Source organism: Diabrotica virgifera, chromosome 7 (genome assembly GCF_917563875.1).
Source record: "Diabrotica virgifera virgifera chromosome 7, PGI_DIABVI_V3a".
NCBI lineage: Eukaryota > Metazoa > Arthropoda > Insecta > Coleoptera > Chrysomelidae > Diabrotica > Diabrotica virgifera.
Genome location: NC_065449.1, coordinates 236,402,532 through 236,423,763, shown reverse-complemented (window position 1 = coordinate 236,423,763; position 21,232 = coordinate 236,402,532). Strand labels below are relative to the sequence as shown.

General features: G+C 30.9%; 1 protein-coding gene across 1 annotated transcript; it reads right to left on the bottom strand.

The window, feature by feature from the left end:
* Positions 1-4,800: 4,800 nt before the first annotated feature.
* Positions 4,801-19,274, bottom strand: LOC114325749 (uncharacterized). Its single transcript, XM_028273885.2, has 3 exons — positions 19,107-19,274; positions 7,509-7,605; positions 4,801-5,037 (listed from the first exon to the last, which is right to left on the bottom strand). The coding sequence occupies exons 1-3, from the start codon at positions 19,208-19,210 to the stop codon at positions 4,861-4,863; spliced, it is 378 nt and encodes a 125-aa protein (XP_028129686.1). The 5' UTR covers positions 19,211-19,274; the 3' UTR covers positions 4,801-4,860.
* Between the last annotated feature and the right edge of the window lie 1,958 nt (positions 19,275-21,232).

Genomic DNA, 21,232 nt, shown 5'->3' with positions numbered 1-21,232 from the left:
TCCAATCGGTCTATTAAATTTTACAGTTAAACCACCAGTTTTATTTTCCAGTCTTCTTGATCTATATTCAGTTCTGGTCAGATGTGCTCTCCTTTTTTTTTCTTAAATCTACATGCTGGAATGGCATGTAGCCATCAAGGTATGTCTTATATAGATAAAAACCAAGTTCGTCCGCTCTTATCCATGGTACATTAACACGAAAATTAACCATTTCATTTGAACTGTTTGTCTATTTTTTACATAAATAGAAGTTCGTCAGCAGATATTTAAAGTCGTAGAAAAAGTTCTCCATATTTACACATTTCACATGGATAAAAGTATTACATATGTCCAAAATCGCGTTTAAATTTCGAAAATCTAGTGTGGCATAATGGGTGGAATGCATAAAACGTAGTACCTGCTAATGCTTCAAAATGTGCTACATTTTTGAAGATTTTACTACACTTACAAAGCATTACTACACTTACAAATGGTTTGTAAGTACTTTACTTACAAAGCCTTTAGTGCTTTGTAAATGTAGTAAAATCTTCAAAAATGTAGGTAGTACATACTTGAAGCATTAGCAGATACTACGTTTTATGCATTCCACCAATTGCTTTAATACCTCCCTATTATTTTTATTTAGCTGAAATAGGTGATTTTAAAGGGTTAAACAGGATATTAGACGAACAAAAACCCAATAAAACAATTTTCTCAAAAAATGTGACATATGACCTTTATCCACTTACATAATAATTATATGTAATGCATTTATTGCACCCTAAAACCACCCTCTAAAAATTAGGTGCTATCGTATTTCTTTGACTGTGGACTTAATCCATTAGCCGAACTAAAAACTGTTTACTATAATTTCAAATAATTGCTCAATCTTGTGAGTGCAATAAAACAGAATCTCTTTATCATTTTTATTAATATCTCTTCAATATTATTTAGTTGCTTTAGCCTTGATTAAAAACTGTGAGTAAATGGACTATATACAATATCAAAATAAGAAAATCTACGGTTTCGTTTTGATTAAAATCTGTCTTCTTCCATCCACCGATAGTACTATTTCTAGGTCTACCTGTTGTCAAGGAGGCTCTAAGGAAGACAGATTTTTACCATTCCGGCCGTAGATTGTCGATATAAATTAATAGTATATTACTTTATGAGGCGGAGAAGCATGACTTTCCTTGACGCGCCCGATATTACGCAAGTCATAGAGTGCAAGTCAAGAAAAGTCGCTTCTTTGCCGAATAAAGTATACTATTTTTTTTTCAAACGTAGCAATTTTCAACCATAAATAGTACAATTCATACGCTATTTTTACTCGAAATTAACTGTGACAACTATCAAAGTCGTCTAGATGTTAGAAATTAAAATAATTAAGTCGTCGGTGGGATTTGCGTCTCCCTGGTTACAGTTGTTTGACAGTTGTTTGCAATTATTAAAGACAGCTTATTGTTGTTGCAACCGCAAGCGCAAATTTAGTGCGAAAATGGAAAACCTAAACGAAATTGAGTCCGCGCCTAATGATGCAGTAGCACGTTTGGGGCCCTCCAAATCCGGAATAAAGTATCGGTTAGCGTACAAGCACTTCCAAGAGTGGTGCGATACAAGAGGAGTACGGCAAGTTACCGAAGACGTTTTACTGGCATATTTTAATATAATGGAAAATGAAAATAAATGGAAATCTTCTACAATGTGGTCACGATACTCTATGATAAAATCCGAGTTAGTTATTAGAAAAAATGTGGATAATATAAGCAAATTTTTAAAGTTACGTGCCTTTCTGAAAAAGACAAGTGAAGGATATACTGCAAAGAAGTCTAAAGTTTTCACTAAAGACGAGTTTGAGAAATTTTTGTTTGAAGCGCCAGATAAGTTGTATTTAGGATTGAAGGTAAAAAAAATTATATTGCTATATTGCAAAGCATGTAGTATACTCTACTAAATTATAAAAATATTTCAGATTGTTTTGTTAATTGGGGTTACCGGCGCCTGTCGATGCGACGAAATGGTAAAAATGAAGACTGTGGACATTGAGGATAGAGAAAATGTAATAATTATCAAAATCCCAGACAGTAAAACACGACAAATTAGATCTTTTACGATAATTGGTCAAAACTACATTAAACTGTATAAAAAGTATGCATTACTGCGGCCTGAAAATTTCACAGTAAACCGACTTTTTATCAAGTACCAAAATGGAAAGTGTTACCGAAGCGTCATGGGAATACATTCGATCAGCGCAGTAGCCCAAAAAGTAGCTAGTTATTTAAATTTAAACGATGCAAGCGCATACACGGGTCACTCTTTACGACGAACTTCAGCAACACTTTTAATTGATGGAGTCGGAAATCTAGAATGCCTCAAACGACATGGGGGCTGCAAATCAAGCACGGTTGCCGAAGGATATATAGAGGATTCAATAAGAAATAAGAACGATAATGCTCAAAAAATTTTAAACCCTCATGATTCGCCAACATCGGGAATGTTTGCTGAAAGTTGTGCTCGACCATCAGTATCATCAACAATTACCAATGCGTATCAAGAGTCGGGAACATTTTTGCACGGTTTCAATTTTGAAAATGCCTCATTAACTAATTGTACTTTTAATATTACTATAAATAAAAATGATGTTTAATTGTTGTTAACGACATTTGTATTGTTGCTTTGTGACATGTTTTATATTGTTGCCATGACAACATTTTTCTCTCCGCCGTAAAGAAATGGGAAAAAAACTGCTGCCGGCGGAGACATCAAACTTTGACAGGATCAAGTTAGATAAGTAATGTCATCATTATTTGACGTTTGAAGAAAAAATAATTTATATCCCAGTATGGATAGAAAGCCCTCTAACGGGGAATAAGCGAAATGAATTTCGACTCAATTCAAGCTTTCTGCTTAACCCAGGTAAAAACCTACCAAAAGGCACCGCCAGGAATAGTACTATCGGGGGATGGAGGAACACAGATGTTAATCAAAAAGAAACCGTAGATTTTCTTATTTTGTTAATGCCATACTCTGCATAGAGTACAAAGTCTCGTTTCACAAGGGCTCGCTGAACCGCAAAGTGGAATGTTTTCCTGGCGGTGCTTTTGGTATGTTTATACCTGGGTTAAGCAGAAAGCTTGAATTGAGTCGAAATTCATTTCGCTTATTCCCCGTTAGAGGGCGTTCTATCCATACTGCGATATAAATTATTTTAATTTATATCGACAATCTACGGTCGGAATGGTGTAAAAATCTGTCTTCCTTAGAGCCTCCTTGTCAACAGGTAGACCTAGAAATAGTACTATCGGGGGATGGAGGAAGACAGATTTTAATCAAAACGAAACCGTAGATTTTCTTATTTTGTTAATGCCATACTCTGCATAGAGTACAAAGACTCATTTCATATGGGCTCTCTGAACCGCAAAGTGGAATGTTTTCCTGGCGGTGCCTTTTGGTAACTTGAATTGAGTCGAAATTCATTCCGCTTATTCCCCGTTAGAGGGCGTTCTATCCATACTGCGATATAAATTATTTTAATTTATATCGACAATCTACGGTCGGAATGGTAAAAATCTGTCTTCTTTAGAGCCTCCTTGACAACAGGTAGACCTAGAAATAGTACTATCGGGGGATGGAGGAAGACAGATTTTAATCAAAACGAAACCGTAGATTTTCTTATTTTGTTAATGCCATACTCTGCATAGAGTACAAAGTCTCGTTTCATATGGGCTCTCTGAACCGCAAAGTGGAATGTTTTCCTGGCGGTGCCTTTTGGTATGTTTATACCTGGGTTAAGCAGAAAGCTTGAATTGAGTCGAAATTCATTTCGCTTATTCCCCGTTAGAGGGCGTTCTATCCATACTGCGATATAAATTATTTTAATTTATATCGACAATCTACGGTCGGAATGGTGTAAAAATCTGTCTTCCTTAGAGCCTCCTTGTCAACAGGTAGACCTAGAAATAGTACTATCGGGGGATGGAGGAAGACAGATTTTAATCAAAACGAAACCGTAGATTTTCTTATTTTGTTAATGCCATACTCTGCATAGAGTACAAAGTCTCGTTTCATATGGGCTCTCTGAACCGCAAAGTGGAATGTTTTCCTGGCGGTGCCTTTTGGTATGTTTATACCTGGGTTAAGCAGAAAGCTTGAATTGAGTCGAAATTCATTTCGCCTATAAAAATATGTATTATAATATGAGAGTATACGCTTACGAGTATTTTGCTGCCCTAAAATAGTTGAAACGAGCTATTTACGCAAAACAAAAAAAAAAAAACCAAAAGTGGTCTTTTAACGAGAAGTCCTGTAATTTTAAAAACACTTCATTGTTCCCAAGCTTATTTTATAGGGAACTGTAAGGCTACAAGTTCTGTTTGGAAGACTTTAATTTTTAAAGCATACGATTTAAAGAGTTTAGAAATAGTACTTCTCACACTTACTACGTATTACGTGCAAACTTAGACTAGAAATAATAGAAAGAAAAAATATAGAAAATATACATTAAAAAATACTACATTTTAGTATTGATGTAAGTATGTCTTTCATTTGTTTCAGTTTTCGAGTAATTTAAAAAAATTTAAACTTAATTTAATTGTTAAAAACTCATGATCGGAAGTTTGATCAAAATGACTCAAAATTAGTGAAATCGTATATCAATCGACGCAAAGCTACACGACTACTTCCGGTTCTACTTTCGGTCACTTTGGGTCAAAACCTAGGTTTTACTTGAAAGTTCAATGGCTTTGTTAGCAGTTGTTTTCTGGAAATCTGATTATGTTGTTTAAATTAAGTTTGCTATTATTCTTTGAAAAAAAATGTAGATAGAGTTTTATTTATTTATTTTACATTATTGTTATGTTTTTATTGTTAAGTTTAAACAATCTACAAAACATTCCACATTGTTGTTGGGTTTTCAGTAGTTGGAACAGTAGTATAAACTTGAATTTCGTATTGCATCATTTCGCCTTTTGCATTTTCAAGAAGTAACTCCATAAAGTTATGGCTGTATCCTCCTTCTGTAATTTGCGGTTTACATGAACTACCTGTTAAATCCAGGATCTACAAATAGATTAAAAGACAATATAGCCCCATTAAAGAACACAAAATTTTACACGAAAACCTCAAATAAAAATAAAGAAAGAATGAAAATTTTTACAAATACGTAGTTGAAAGTATATATTATGTACATATTTAGTATACAAGAAAAAGTTTACACTTCTACATCCCTTTTATTCTGCAAAAATTGTGGTAGAAGGGTTGAGTTTTCATTAAAAGTGCTATATTTTGGAAAATATTGAAATAATAAAAAAAAATGTTTTGGAGACAGTCACTAGAGTGATTTAACCTTAAAAGTTTGTTTAAGTAATTTTCGATTAGAAAGATATAATTACATATTGAAACATAGTTTTTAATTCCAAACAACTTTTCCTTATACAAATTTTCGATATTGTGAAATATAAAGGTAATTTACTCTTGAGTGAAATTCATATTTTTTAACATACCTCGTACAAAATTAAACAAAATTTGATATTTGATGGTTGCATCTTATGGTATATACGATGCAGAGTATTTTATACAGAATAACTTTTTTCGTAAAGCTGATATTAAAAAAGTTATCAATAGGTTCCAAGTTACGCAGACATACTGTATAAGAGCTGAAAAAATTTTTTTTTGTTAAACTTTTATTATTGTTGCAGCTTATTGTTAAATGTATTTTAGGTAAGCTTTACAGAAAAAAGTTTTGATCACTCTCTATATACATTTTTTCAGCTGGTAATTTCCGGTTTTTGTATTACATTTTTGTTATCTTTCTTAGTTGTTTCAAAAAGAATTTGTTTCTTTACTTTAAACTAAAATAATTCAATGATTTTTAAAGATTACATTCCAATCTTTAAAAAAATATCAAAAAAATTGTATTAGATTTATTCAAACTTGAGCAATATCGTCTTAAAGTGGTGGGAATTCTGTGAAATTACGAAGTTTTCAAAAATTACATTTTTTGAGACATCGTATTATTTGAATTAAATTTTTGAGTTTTTTTTTTGAATAAAGCATCGTTTAGTAAGATGATTGAGAGGTAAGTTGTGCAAATTTGAGAGTTTTATAAGTAAAATTGTATTAGTTACACATTTTTAAATCATTTTTAAACAAAATTCATGTAAGGCTTATTTTCCGCCCACACCGTACTTATGTCCATACATTTTTTTTCTTTATATTACAACCATAAGAGAGCTTATATCCTCTTTCATGTCCAATTTGTAAAATTTGTTTTGATCCATTAGTTAAAGAATTACATTAAAAAAACTCAACCGTGCAATTCTTCCAACGCTAGTTTACAGTGCGCCAATGTGTGTGAGAAGGGTGACTTTAGCGTTATAAATAAAAAATTACAGAAGCTAGAGATTTAATTTTAGAAAAATCTTTATATAAGGTTTTTTTGTAAAATTTTCTGAATTTTTCAATGGTCATGTCAGTTTTTTTCTAAAAATTATATTTTTGGAGTTATTTAAAAAAACATCTAATTTCGCTGTTCATTTGTTTAATAAAAAATGAAGCACCCAGTTCTCGAGTAGAACTTTTTGATATGTTGTTTATTAAACATTTCTTAATGAAATTACAAAAAGTTTTATCTTATTTGATTTTTTCCGAGGTGACAATCTAAATGCACTCCCCTAATTAGTATATTTTCAAACACATTTTTATAAATTAAATAATCTGTAATTCATAATAAAAATGTATTCACATTCAAACCGATATTTTTCTCAAGGTATTATATGTTTTTCATACATCTTTATGTTTGATAAATGCTTCCAGTTATTGATTCAAAAATTAGCTAATTTAAAAATTGACTTTAAACCCCCTGGTATGTACTTACTTAAAAAAAGGGCTATATTATATTAGAAATAAATCAAGATACAAAACAAGCTTTCAGACAAAATATTAAGGTAGAAATACTAGAATACTCATTATACTACATATTATATGGATATTAATATATAAAATATGAAGCTTTATGTAGAAATGTACAGCCTCATACAATATAGTAGGGATGGGAAAAGCCTACCGGTTATAACCTAAAACCGTTTTTTTTACTACGCAATAATCGGTTTTACCGGTTGTTTTTTTTATCCCGGTTATAACCGGTTATTTCATTTTAAAGTAATAACCGGTAAAAACCGGATAAGTGGAAAAAATAATGAATTCAGAAAAAAAATGGGAAAATTTTTACTTCCACATGCACGAATGAGAAATTTTAAGCTGACCGAAACCGATTTGACAACATTGATGACCGATTTCTATACTGATATGGATTGACATCGATTAGAATAGAGTATCGCAAACTAAAGCTCAATACCCTATTGGGTATTGGCTATTGACTAAAAAACCGAAAACCGGCTTTGGAATAACCAGTTTTTGTCCGGTTATAACCGCGCGCCAGGTTAAACCGTAGGTGAAAAAACCGGTGTTTTGTCAAGAACGCCATCCCTACAATATAGAGAATAACAGTAAATCAGTATAGCTATACTTACTTGATAACAGTTAATAAGATTCTCAAGAAAGTTTTCTTCGGGAATACGAAGTTTGATATATGTTCCTTCAACTTTGTGGTTGTATACTAACTTGTTTCTAAAAATTATAAAATTATGGACATTATACAGGGTGTTTCGTGGGAAAACGGTGGGAAATGGTGAGGAACGGATATACTCGAATGGTGAAAAAGTTTCTCAAAAAATTGAAGCTAACCTACAAACTTAGTTTCATGTGTTCTTTTCAAATGTGCAAGTGGATATGAAAATTTCCATATACAGAGTGTTGTTTCTAGGTCACAATTACTTTGTATTCTTTTGTTTTCCGGACCTGTATTTTTTTGTTATTACTAAGTGGGCCGTTCCTAGGTACTAAATAAGTATTGATAATTTAATTAAAATTTATATTTATTCATTAACTTGAATATTTTTTTTATTAAAAATTAATTATACCTGCTTTTTAATCTGAGCTCTAAAAAATTTCAATATTATTTCAAAATTAAACTCATTCAATTGTCTGGTCAAAAAATTGATCGGACCATTAAAGTGAGTTTTTTGTGCTCTTCTTAAATATGCAAACGGATTTTGAAAATTTCGATGTACATGGTGCTATTTCAAGGTCACGATGAATTTATGTCTTTTGTTAATCAGGATCTGGATTTTTCTTATAATTAGTAGTTACGTGATTTGGGTTCTAAGTGAGATATAATTGTACTGAATATCAAAAAATATATCTGGACCTCGGAGGTAAACTGCACTATGTCAGTTTAAGCAACTTTTCAGTAGGGCCGTTTGAATATTTTAAAAAATTTATATTTCCCATAATTAGGTATCTTTCGCTCTGAAAGAAAATGTGATCATATTTTAATTATAACATAAAACTAGTTTATACAATCCAACTAATAAAACGGTAAAATTTGCCCTAATTACTGTAATTAATGGTAATTTACAGTGACAGTGTAGTTTACCTCTGAATGTTTTAAAAATCTTCTATATCCCATAATTAGGTATCTTTTGCTCTGAAAGACAATGCGATCGTATTTTAATCATAACATATAACTAGTTTGAACAATCCAACTAATGAAACGTTAAAATTTGCCTTAATTACTGTAATTAATGGTAATTTACAGTGACATAGTGCAGTTTACCTCTAATAGGTTTGATCTAAACTTATAAAATATTTATTGAATTTAAAGGTATTTAAGCGCAAAAAAATAGCTAGGTACTTCTCATGAAAATAGCTAGGTACTTCTCATGAAACAAATTTTCATTTTAGTTAAATTGTATTATATTAAAACCTGTGTTAACAGCCACCTGTCAAAATCGGCAACCTGTACTAACGGCCATTTATATAATAGGGACGCGGCCAAATAATGTCATTATTTTTAAAACCCATTTTATAGAAATTTACCAGTTACTATCGGCCAAAATATTTTTGTATGGGTACTTGTTGATAATACCCAGTATTGCGAAATTCCCAATATATTTTATTACTTCGTATTTATCTAAAATTAGATTAAAAATAACCTGCATAAGGGTTGGTGTCGGCGAACACGAAGAAAGGATGTCGTAAAATAAGAAACCTTTGTCGCTAAGAAACATAATAAAAATATTATAATAGCTGAAAAAGTGAAAAATCTGGTTTAAATTTACAAAAGTTTGCCGAAAAGTAAAGTCTTATAAAATTATGAAGCTGTATTATAAACAAATAAAAGTAAGTTGAAGAATTCTTTGAAACGCTTCACTAAACGCTAACATTTGATAACAATCTGAACAGATTCTGTTTTTTCCGTAGTACATATACAGTCTCTGGCCAAATGTTTAACGCACTATAAAAGATTTAAAAAAATGGTTATTATGAGGTAATACCATTGTAATACTAAATAGATTTTATGTATGTACCAGACACAAGGTATAATATTGTTTGGTTGTCCATTTAATTTTATATATTTTATCACAAATAGAACATTATTATTAATGAACCAATATGTATTTATTGACTCTTGAAAGAAAACAGAAATAACAACAATATTGTCAATTTGTTTCTGACATATTGTGGCTCAACATAATAATAATATTTAATAATACTGGTTGTTATTTCTGTTTCTTTTATGTATTTTTTTTTTAATTTAGCATAATTTTAAATGATGCATAACTTTTGAAACTATATGTAAAATTAGAATAATATTATTGGAAATAGAATCACCATTTTTTAAGAGAATGTACACAATAGCCGTTGCTTGTTTATTACAATGTATTAATAACCATGATTTTTATAAAAACAACCAGGTAAATATAGAAAAAGAATAGAATAGTTACCTATGACCCGTTTGCCGCTAGGTGCTCAGTGCACTAAGTCAACATATTGTTGTTTGCGATCAACACTCAGTAACTGTGAGGTAAAAACACCCAAGTTTACATGGCACTTTTTACCTCTCAAATTATTTGAACATAGTGCTCTATTTTTTTGGTAATTTCGTTTTCGGGGTCATTAGTACCAAGTGTAGTATACCTCTAGAACAGTGTTTCCCAAAGTGTGGGTCGCGACCTCCTGGGGGGTCGCGACCTGAGGTACTAGGGGGGTCGCCGAAAATTTCCAAAATAAGACAAAAACACTACTTTGTTAAATCATGTATTTTTATTTTAATAAAGCCGTAAATAAAAGTTAACAATTAATTATCAAACGAAACATAAAACTAAATATTAAAAGTCCTTAAAAGTAAAAGAAAAAAATAAAGTCAAATATTACAATGTTAATGAGACCCATGCGCCTGTTATTTTGAAACTAGTCTTTCAAATCTAGGCTGTGTATTTGAGACACACACAATTATATCGTTTTCAAGTACGAGACGATTTCTCACTTTTGTTTTAATGGCAGTCAGAGACGAGAAACTTAACTCACATAAATATGATGTTACAAATGGAACCAAACATTTTACAACTTCATTCGCCAACTGAGGCTATTCCTGCATCTTTTTGGTCCAAAATTCTTCCGGGTTCTGGGAAAAAATTGGAGCTTCAACATTCCATCACTTGATATTTCAATAAGTTGTTCTTTCATGTTTATTGGTATTTCAGCATGTTGAAAGGAATCGGCTAAAAACGGATTCAGTATCCATCTGCAACTGTCGTAACTGTTTTGAATTTCTTCGGGGAAATAATCACAGAGCTGTTCTTTTAAATTAAGCAAAGTAACTTGCATGCCTGCAAAAACTTGTTCAAAATTTGTAGCACTGTAACATACATTTTCTATAATTTCCTGAACGCACTGGAATGAATCGAGCTGCTTTTTGCCAAGTGAAGTTAACCATAAATCGATTTTTCTTATAAACCCCTTAATTTTATCTGTGGCTGTAATTATATTAATGTCGCGACCTTGCAAATTACTGTTCAAAATATTTAATTGTTCGAATATATCAGCAAGGAAACCTAGTTTCAAAAGCCAAATAGGATCGGAAAATTGATTTTCATATGGGGACTTCTCATCTTTCAAATACATTCAAAGCTCTGCTCTTAAGTCAAACACTCTTTTTAAGACGTTGCCCCTTGAAAGCCACCTTACTTCGGTGTGATAAAGAAGGTTTTGAAATATAGCACCCATGTCTTCGCAGATTTTTCGAAAAATACGGGTCTGTAAAGCTTTTCCTTTAATCGAATTTACAACTTTGATGATGGATTTCATAACACAGTCCATTTCAGGAGGTAAAGCTTTTGACACCAGAGCTTCTTGATGTAAAAAACAATGTCTCCATGTGGCATTAGGCATTATTTCTTGTAATCTGACGACAAGACCAGATTGATGTCCTGTCATAGCTTTAGCGCCATCTGTGCATATAGCAATACATTTCCCCAGTCAATAACATATTTACTTGTGCGTTTCACAAAACTGTCGAATAAACATTTTCCAGTGGTATTGGTCTCCAATGGAGAACAAAATAAAATATCTTCTTGAATGCCATTATTTGTATCATATCTTACAAACGTAATAAATTGGGCACAGTTAGATATATCCGTGGATTCGTCCATTTGAAGAGAGAAGTACGTGCACTTATTAAGATTTTCCACAACTTGCGCTTGAATATCTTCTGCCATATCACTAATTCTTCTTTGGATAGTATTATTTGACAGAGGTATTGTTTTTAACTTTGCAGACTCTTTTTCACCAATCATTATATGTACCATTTCAACAGCTGCTGGCAAAATCAGATTTTCAGCAATTGTGTGCGGATTACTAGTTTTGGCAACGCGATAAGCAACTTTATAACTTGCTAATAATGCTTTTTCGTTAGTAGTGGTTGCCAATTGAAAAGTATCTTGCTGTTTGTGAAGGACATCCAGCTTTCTTTCAAAGAATTCTACGGGTTTGTCTTTTTTATCTGGATGTTTGCTATTTAAATGTCGAAGTAACTTTGATGGCTTCATGCTTTCGTTTGACAATACTTCTCCACAAATAACACACTGTGGTTTATTGGAAATAATGGTAAAACCATATTTAAGATATTCATCACTGTAAAGTCTGTTTTTCTTTTTATTACTGCTACTTTCAGATGTAGATGGTTCTGCACTTCTTTTTAAAAACTTATCCATAATTTGTAATTTATCGTAGACGTAAATACGTTAACGGGAATACGTAAGTCGCAAAATATTTACTCATTACTTAATACCGCTGCCTTCGCCACAACGTGCTGTTTCGAACTGAGGTCTCATTGCACATCGCCGCTTATATAAAGCCAAAACGAGGCTACGAGAACGTTCCAGAGTGCCATCTAGTAGCGAAGTAAGGAGTAGAGCCTTCGCGAATATCATGGAAAAGTATTGCGATGTAGACACAAAGATGTCGCGGTGTACAATGTGCAGTCGACTTTTTATTATTTATTTTTATTGTAAATGCTAGTCTGGCAGAAGTACTACTAGTGTACTAGTGGGACAGATCGCAATTATTAAAATAATTGTTGAATTTTTTAAATGTATTTAGTTTGAATTTAAACAGTAAAGTAAAATAAAATTTGAGAAACCATCAGTTGTAAATTAGGCACGCTATTTTTGTCGCTATTTTGGTTTGGGTGATGAGTAGGGGGTCGTGAACAATTTTTTTAACAAAAAGGGGTCGCGCTTTAGATAAGTTTGGGAAACACTGCTCTAGAAAGCTCTTGGAGAGCTGAGTGAGTTAAAAGAATAAAAACAAACAACGCCATGTCGACATAGTGTAGTTTAACTCCGAGGTCCAGATATGCAGGGTGATTTTAAAGTTATGGATAAAACAAAAGGGTAATATTGATAAAATACCCTGTAACTTGGTTATAAAAATCGGTAGAGCAAAATATGTTGTATATTTAGAACCGCCTCAGTGACCTCTATTCACCATTTAAGTATTTACGTCTTCCAATAAAACACACTGTATAAAAGAAGCAGTTCTCTTATAATGTATATACAGAGTGAGCTTTAAGTATGGAAATTCTCAATTATCTCGGAAACGCCCTGCACGATTTTTATATATTTTGGTGTGTAAGGCTCTTGTGATGCCGTCAATATTATGGTGTTATTTGTATCGTTGTCAAATCTTCTATTTTTCTGGAGTTTCAATTTCAAATGGATCACCCTGTACATTTTTAAATTTATTCTTGTGAAGTCTTTAAAGAAAAACTGATTATTTTGCATGCAGTGTTCTCTACACCTAAATGACATAATTTCATAGTTATTGCTACATTTACATTAAAATACATAATACATAAACATAAATTTATTTTGATGATGATTTGAATAAACCTTTTGTTGCACTAGACCTTGCTTTAGTGTAAATCTAGCAATGACTCTGAAATTATTTCATTTATGTAAGGTAATATTACATAAAAATAATTATTTATTTCCTAAGAACTTCAAAAAGCACAAGACAGTTTATTTGATACAAGAAAGTTTATTAGATATCCAGAAAAACGGATGATCTGTCAACAATGCAAATAGCGTTACAAGACACACTTTTTTCAAAATAACTTTTGGCTTGGAAATAGAAACGTCAAAATAAATTTTTTAAGATTTCTTTGCAGGTTTAAATGATTAGTTATTAAAGTTTATAATGATTTATTCAAGTCAATATACAGTAAGCGCCAACCTACTAGATACATGGGTCGGTAGGTACCTAATTGTTATGATTATGGGCTAATCCGAACCGTTCTCAGATGTGACTTTCATCTCTGTCATGTTATAGGTCTTTTCATTCACAGTCAATTGTTTCGAGCTCCTGCCAAATGTCGTATAATTCGTGTATAGTATTTTTACTACAAAAACGTTATTACGTAGGTCAAAATTTTTGACGTAAGAGAACTGTCAAAACATTAGAATGTGATTTATCATTATTGCTATATTTATTATAAACACGGCAATAATGAAAAGTCACATTCTAATGTTTTGACAGTTCTCTTACGTCAAAAATTTTGACCTACGTAATAACGTTTTTGTAGTAAAAATACTATATATTAATATTATACACAGACTATACAACATATGACAGAAGCTCGAAACAAATGACAATCGATGAAAAGTCCTATAGGGCTTTTCATTCACAGTCATTTGTTTCGAGCTTCTGTCATGTGTCACTAAATATTAATATATCTACGTCATACGTTATTGGTATATCCAATGATACAAACCAAAGACGTATGACGTAGATATATTAATATTATGTGAAACATGACAGAAGCTCGAAACAAATGACAATCGATGAAAAGCCCTATTGTCAAGAAACGATTCAAACTAATTATTGTTTTTGCATACCAAAAAAACATTAAATTAATAGTATTCCTACTCTGCTCTTAAATAACTTACATAATTCAAACACCTAATGTCTGTCCCACCTTGACTTTAAAGTACACGAACATACGGCAATGCAATCCTTATGAGAGCTTTTAGCTCGGCGATGCCGATTTTCTTCAAAAGAATTTTCAATCGAACATTACCAGGGTCCTAAAAATGTAGGGCCCTAAAAATGTTAAATTAAAACTACCCCGTTACAGTCAATAACATTGTAGTAAAACTCTGCAATTTTATAATCGATATGCGTAATAACTTTTTTTGGAATGTTAGAGTATCCAACATTAAAAGTGGATGTTGCTCTATGGTTATTAATTTATGTATTGACAGTATAGACAGTTCTAAAGTAATGTCAAGAAAAATATAAAATATATTGTCAGTCAAGTTTAAGTAAAGTTTTATATTGTTCTACAGTTGAGAATAAAAAAATTATAATTGTTGATGGTCAGTTCACCTAAATTAAATTATAACAAAGAATATCAAATAAGCTTATAATTATTACTGATAACATTGTGTTGAGTAACTGATTGCTTATTTGGAAAATTTGGATCCAAATTTCAGTTTATTGTTATTCTTAATGACTGATTTCTAAGCTGAAATTAATGACCTTTTAATGTGTTTGCACCCTCACTAAAATTTAGTATACAGGGTGATTGATTAGTAGGGAAAGCTCAATAGCTCCGCTATAGCAATAGATAGCAGTAAAAGTTAATAACAAAAATTTTAGCCACCTTTGAGCTTCACATTACAAAAATTAGTTAGAATGTTACAGGGTGTTCGATAACACAGTGGCAGACCTAACTTATGTTTTTTTAAATGGAACACCCTATATTTTATTTTATATTCGAAATCCTGTTAGTTTCTCCATCACAAAAATATAAAGGTTTGTAATGGTATACAGGGTATTTACAAAGTTATAACCAATATTGTATGAAAATCGTAAAAAGTTCAACTCACTGTAAAAATAAAAATAAGCACAACAGCAATGGTTTATGAATGCCATATTTTTTTATTTATTGTCAAACTTTTTAAAAATTATTGATATTTCTAATTTTCTTTATATCAAATACAGGGTGAGTCAAAATGCAAGTACATTATTTTCTCAGTAATGTTAAATGGAACACCCTATATTTTATATCATTAGTGAAAAGTAACATTAACGTACTTTAATTTTTATATAACATTCTCTATGCCCAAATTTATTAGTTTTCGAGATATTTTCATTTTTCAAAGCAAATTATTTTAGGTGTTTTAATTTATCTAAATTTTAAGTAAGCCATGACTGAATTGACAATTGAAGATTACCGATTATCAATCCGGTAATCAATGTAACACTGTAGCAAATAAAGAAATAAAAATAATTTATTAGTAATACATTTTACAAACAAAAACACAACCACTACATGCAACATTTTTGAAACAATTAAAAACTATCTTTTTATGTAAATGCAACAAATAAACGAAGAAAATTAGTAATAAATTTTACAAAAAATACAAACACAAAATACAATGTTTTGTGAAGACAATTAAACACTACTTTTGTATGTAAATGTAACAATGTAACAAATAAACAAACAAAAATAATTTATCAGAATACATTTTGCAAAAAAACAAGTTTAAAAAAATTAGAAGCTACTTTTAATAAAATATTTTTAATATTTTATTATATAAGGTATTCAAAATTACCTCCTAACACATTTATGCACGCCTAAAAACGATCATTGAATGAGCTACTTACTCTACGAAGCATTTGTAAATTAACACATCGAAATACACTTTTTATTCTTCTTTTCATCTCATCCCTTGTTGTTAGAGGTACTTTAAAAACTTCATTATTAACGTAACTCCAAAAAAATCAGTCCAGTTTATTAAATTCTGGTGATTTGGGAGGCCACGCTACTTGTCAATTGAAAATTGAAAATATCCCGAAAACTAATAAATTTAGACATAGGGAATGCTATCTAAAAATAAAAAAGTATGGTAATGGTACTTTTTAAAAGTGATATAAAATACAGGGTGTTCCATTTAAAATTACTGAGAAAATAATGTACTTGCGTTTTGACTCACCCTGTATTTTTTTTATTTAAACACAAAACCACATCAACCGCGCAGGGTTATTAGTGGATATAACAATACAAAGTATTACATTAAATAGAGTTATACAATTTGATGTCTTTTAAATATGTTAACACTGATGAAACTTTTTTGGTGAGGATTGTCTTGTCTGGTGAGGTCATCGTCTGTGATTCTATGGGATCTTCTTTGGCTTAGCTTCTAGGTCTGTTCTTACAAAGATGGCTACTCCGTCACTTGCCTGTTGTGCTATTCTGTTTTTTGGAAAACATTGGTAGTTTTGAAGATTAACATTGGATTGCTTAAAATGAGTTTCTTGAAGACATAAGATCTTAGGGCATGTTTCATTTATTAGAAGTTTTAATTGTTCTAAATGGGTATAGAACCCATTGATATTCCACTGTAATATATAGGGGTTAGACATTTTCGAGTTATGACTGAGAATGTGTTTCATCGGTCTCTTCTGTGGAAGAGAAATTATTGGGGCTTAGTTTCTTTCTTAATCGAGTTATATTATTTTTTAATTTTGAATTGTGGGTATAGGCGTGAACAAAATTAAGGATCTGAATTAATTCGGCTGTTTCGTTCGAATAGTTTTTTGAGATTATTTCGGGATGTTTTGCGTTTAATGTGTTTTCGAGAAAGTCACATATTTCGTCGAAGTTAAGGAAAAATGGTGGTGATCTGTTTGCGATTTTGTCTTTAATTGTCTCTAGGGAAAGTAAAAGTTCATCTCGAGAATTTCTTTTAGACGTTTTTGTTTTTTCCTTTGATTTCCTTGTTACTGGAGAAGTGAAGATATGAGAATCGGACTGTGTGGTATTTTCGTTGATTTCTGGAGACGATGAGATGAGCCTTTTTAGATGTTTTGTGACGTTTGGAATAATTTTAGGTTGTGTTATTTCTAATGGAGTAAGATTGCTGATCTTGTTGGAAGTTGATGATGTTGGGATTTTTAAAGTGTTTGATTCATTTGTATTATTTGTAGGTCTTGACATGTCGTCAGTTTCTATGGTAGATTCTAATTGGTTATTAGAGGCCTGTACGTCTGGGATCTGATCTAATATGTTTTGGGAAGATGCTGGGTGATCGTTAGAGGTGGATATTAAGGCTTTGTCAGAAAGTTTTTGTTCTGTTTGGTTATAAGGTAGATTTGTTATATATTGTGTGTTTTGGGAGGTTTCTGGAAGAGCTTTAGAAGAGGTTGGATTAGAATTGGTTGGGTCAGGATTTGTTGTATTAGAAGTGGGTGGATTAGAATTGGTTGAGTCAAGATTGATTGTATTAGAAGTGGTAGCATTAGAAGTGATTGTATTGGCGTTGTCAGGACATTCTGTTTCCTGGTGACCAATAGTCTTGCATTTTGAACAGTTGAAGTCTTCTATAGAAAGGTATAGTCTGTGGGTGGTATTATCATGAGAGATCATGAAAGAATCGGGAATGGACATATTTTCTAAAGGTGTGATAAATGTTTGCCTTCTAAAACTCAAGACATGGCTATATTCCCTTTCAGGCATTCCTACCATAAGAAAAGTCATTTTAGAGACGGTGTTTATACCCATTTTACGTAGTTCTTGTTCAATTAACGTGGTTGGAACAGAAGGACCAGCGTTTGATATTATCAGTCTTTGAGCTGGAGTGATAAGTCTTCTTATTTCTACTTGAGTTTCTTTTATATTGACGTATTTGTGGGAATGCAGCAATGAATCAACCATATTTTTAGAGGAAAGATATATACATATTCTATTGTTGGCTATTCTGGAAGCGAAAGATACGTTACGTGGACCAACTATTGAACCGACGGCTATGATGTACTCTTGAACTTTGGTTCCTTCTATACTAGAAAGAACTATGGCTTCGTCTTTTGTTGGTTGTTTAAACGTGTTAACAACACTGGAATATGAGATGTGAGATGAAGTTTGGGTAGTGTTCATGGTGTTATTCGAAGTCATGTTTAATTAATTTTGGAGACGTTGCAAGGCCGGCCCTGTCGCCGGTTCAAAAACCGGTGTGGATTTTGGCCCAAAACTGGTCCTATTTATATTTCTTGGATATGTTATAGGTTATATTATTATTAATATAAATATAATATGATGTGGTTTTTGGTACTCACGTCAGGTTTGCGAGCTTTACATGGTGTTTCCACTATAGCAATGTGGAGGAACTAACAAAATAATTTTAAATTGTGTTTTTATCATTTAAAAACTGATAAATTTCGCAGCGGTTTACAACGTGATGTATATTATTACTGTCAGGACCGTACTCCTCACCCTGTATTTGATATAAAGAAAATAAGCAATATCAATCATTCCTGAAAATTTTTGACAATACGTTAACAAATATCACATGAATAAACCATTGCTGTTTTGTTTATTTTCATTTATGCAGGAAGTTGAACTTGTTACGATTTTCATATAAAATTGGTTATAACTTTGTAAATACGCTATATAACATAACAAACCTTTATATTTTTGTAATGGAGAAGTTAACAAGATTTCGAATTTAAAATAAAATATATGGTGTTCCATTAAAAAAAAAAGATAAGTTTGGTCTGCCACTGTGTTATCGAAAACCCTGTAATTTTAACTAATTTTGTAATATGAAGCTCAAAGGTGGCTAAAATTTTTGTTACTTACTTTTATTGCTATCTATTATTATAGCCGATCTATTGAGCTTTACCCTACTAATCAATCACCCTATATAATAGCATCAGAATCTTACCCGCCGACTTGATCACAATGTTCCAAATCGTCTGCCCTAGATTGCTGTACAAGGGCAATCAATACTACTAATGAACAAAACGATTTAATAATATGGGAAAACATATTGGTTATATTTTTACTATATTACTATATTACTGCATACAAAAATCATTTATATACCCAAGTATTATTTTTAAAATTATCTTCAACTGTATCTATAACTATCAATCATTATATCTGTAACATATTTTTTTTGAGATTTAGAATCTAGTGAATATAAAATAGAAAAGTCTCTGATAATACGTAAATAAGCTTATTTAGATAACAATAGGATAGAAATATGCTTAATCTTCTTTTCATGAGCATTTTTCAGTACGTCACAAATGATGGAAAAAAGGTACCTAAGTCCGTGATATTATACATTTTAGTGACATGACATTTTAGTTAAATCTGACAGTTGTCACATTTTATTTGCAATTTGGCATAAAATCAAATCAATTGTGTTTATTGCATTTATAAAATGGTATTTTCTTTGATTTGTATAGTCTTATAAATTGTTCAGATTATATTCGTAGATATACAGTATGTCCCTGTAAGTTGTATCCATATCGAAAACTTTTTTTTTATTATTAATTTTACGAAAAAAAGTTATTCTTCATAAAAAGCTCTGCATGGTCCAAAACCTAAGATTTAACCGTCAAATATCAAATTTTTTGAATATTATACGAGGTATGTCAAAAAGTTTGAATTTCGCTCAGGAGTAAAGTAGCTTTATTTTTCACAATATTGAAAATTGCTCTAATGGAAAGTTGTTTGTAATTAAAAACTATATTCTAGTATGCAATTACATCCTTCTAATTGAGCAACTTTTTTTTGAAAAATTATGGATAACTAACATTATTTTCAGTTATTTTAATCCAGATAACTCTTTTATTATTAATTTTATGAAAAAAAGTAATTCTTAATAAAAAGTTCTGCATGGTCTAAAACCTAAAATACAACCATCTTATGTCAAATTTTATTAATTTTATACGAGGTATGTCAAAAAATATGAATTTCGCTCAAGAGTAAAATACCTTTATTTTTCACAATATCAAAAATTGTTATTATGAAAAGTTATTTAGAATTAAAAACTATGTTTCAGTATGTAATTACATCCTTCTAGTTGAAATATTCTGAACTATAAAGGTACTTTTCTTTTGATCTAAATTTATCTTTTTTGACATACCTCGTATAATACAATTGATAAAATTTGATATAAAATGGTTTTATTTTAGGTTTTAGACCATCCAGAACTTTTTATTAGACATAACTTTTTTCGTAAAATTAATAATAAAAGAGTTATCAGAATTGAAATATCTGAAAATAATGTTAGTTATCCATAATTTTTCAAAAAAAAATGTTTATAGTTAGAAAGATGTAATTGCATATTAGAATATAGTTTTTAATTCCAAACAACTTTTCATAATAGCAATTTTAAATATTGTGAAAAATAAAGCTACTTTACTTTTGAGAGAAATTCAAACTTTTTGACATACCTCGTATAAAATTCAAAAAATTGATATTTGATGGTTAAGTCTTAGGTTTTGGACCATGCAGAGCTTTTTATGAAGAATAACTTTTTTTCGTAAAATTAATAATAATAAAGTTTTCCATATGGATAAAACTTACAGGGACATACTGTATTATATAATTCGCAAATTATTTTATTTTCGATTGTGGCGCTATCTATTGACAACTAGAATAAATGTTATAAATGTCATTGTCGAAATGTAATCACCGACGTGCGTTTTTTTTCTGTCACATACAATTTAAGGCGTTAGAAAGAAATCGAAAAACTGTGACGCACTGAAAGATCCTTATGAGAAAAAGCATAATAGTGATGTCAATGGAGTTTTTACTAAAGAAAACAATAAAACAAGATGGAACTTTTTATCATTTCATTCAGAATTGTGAAATAAACAACATCGTCAAAAAGTATTACTCCAAAGGTGGTTTTTAATATGATATTCAACGAATGATCAGCAAAATTAGTTGTTTTTTTAAAATGCCTACGAAAATATAAATTTTAGAAAAAAGCTGATCTGACCATTGACAAATTCAGAAGATTTTACACAAAAAACCATATATAAAGATTTTTCTAAT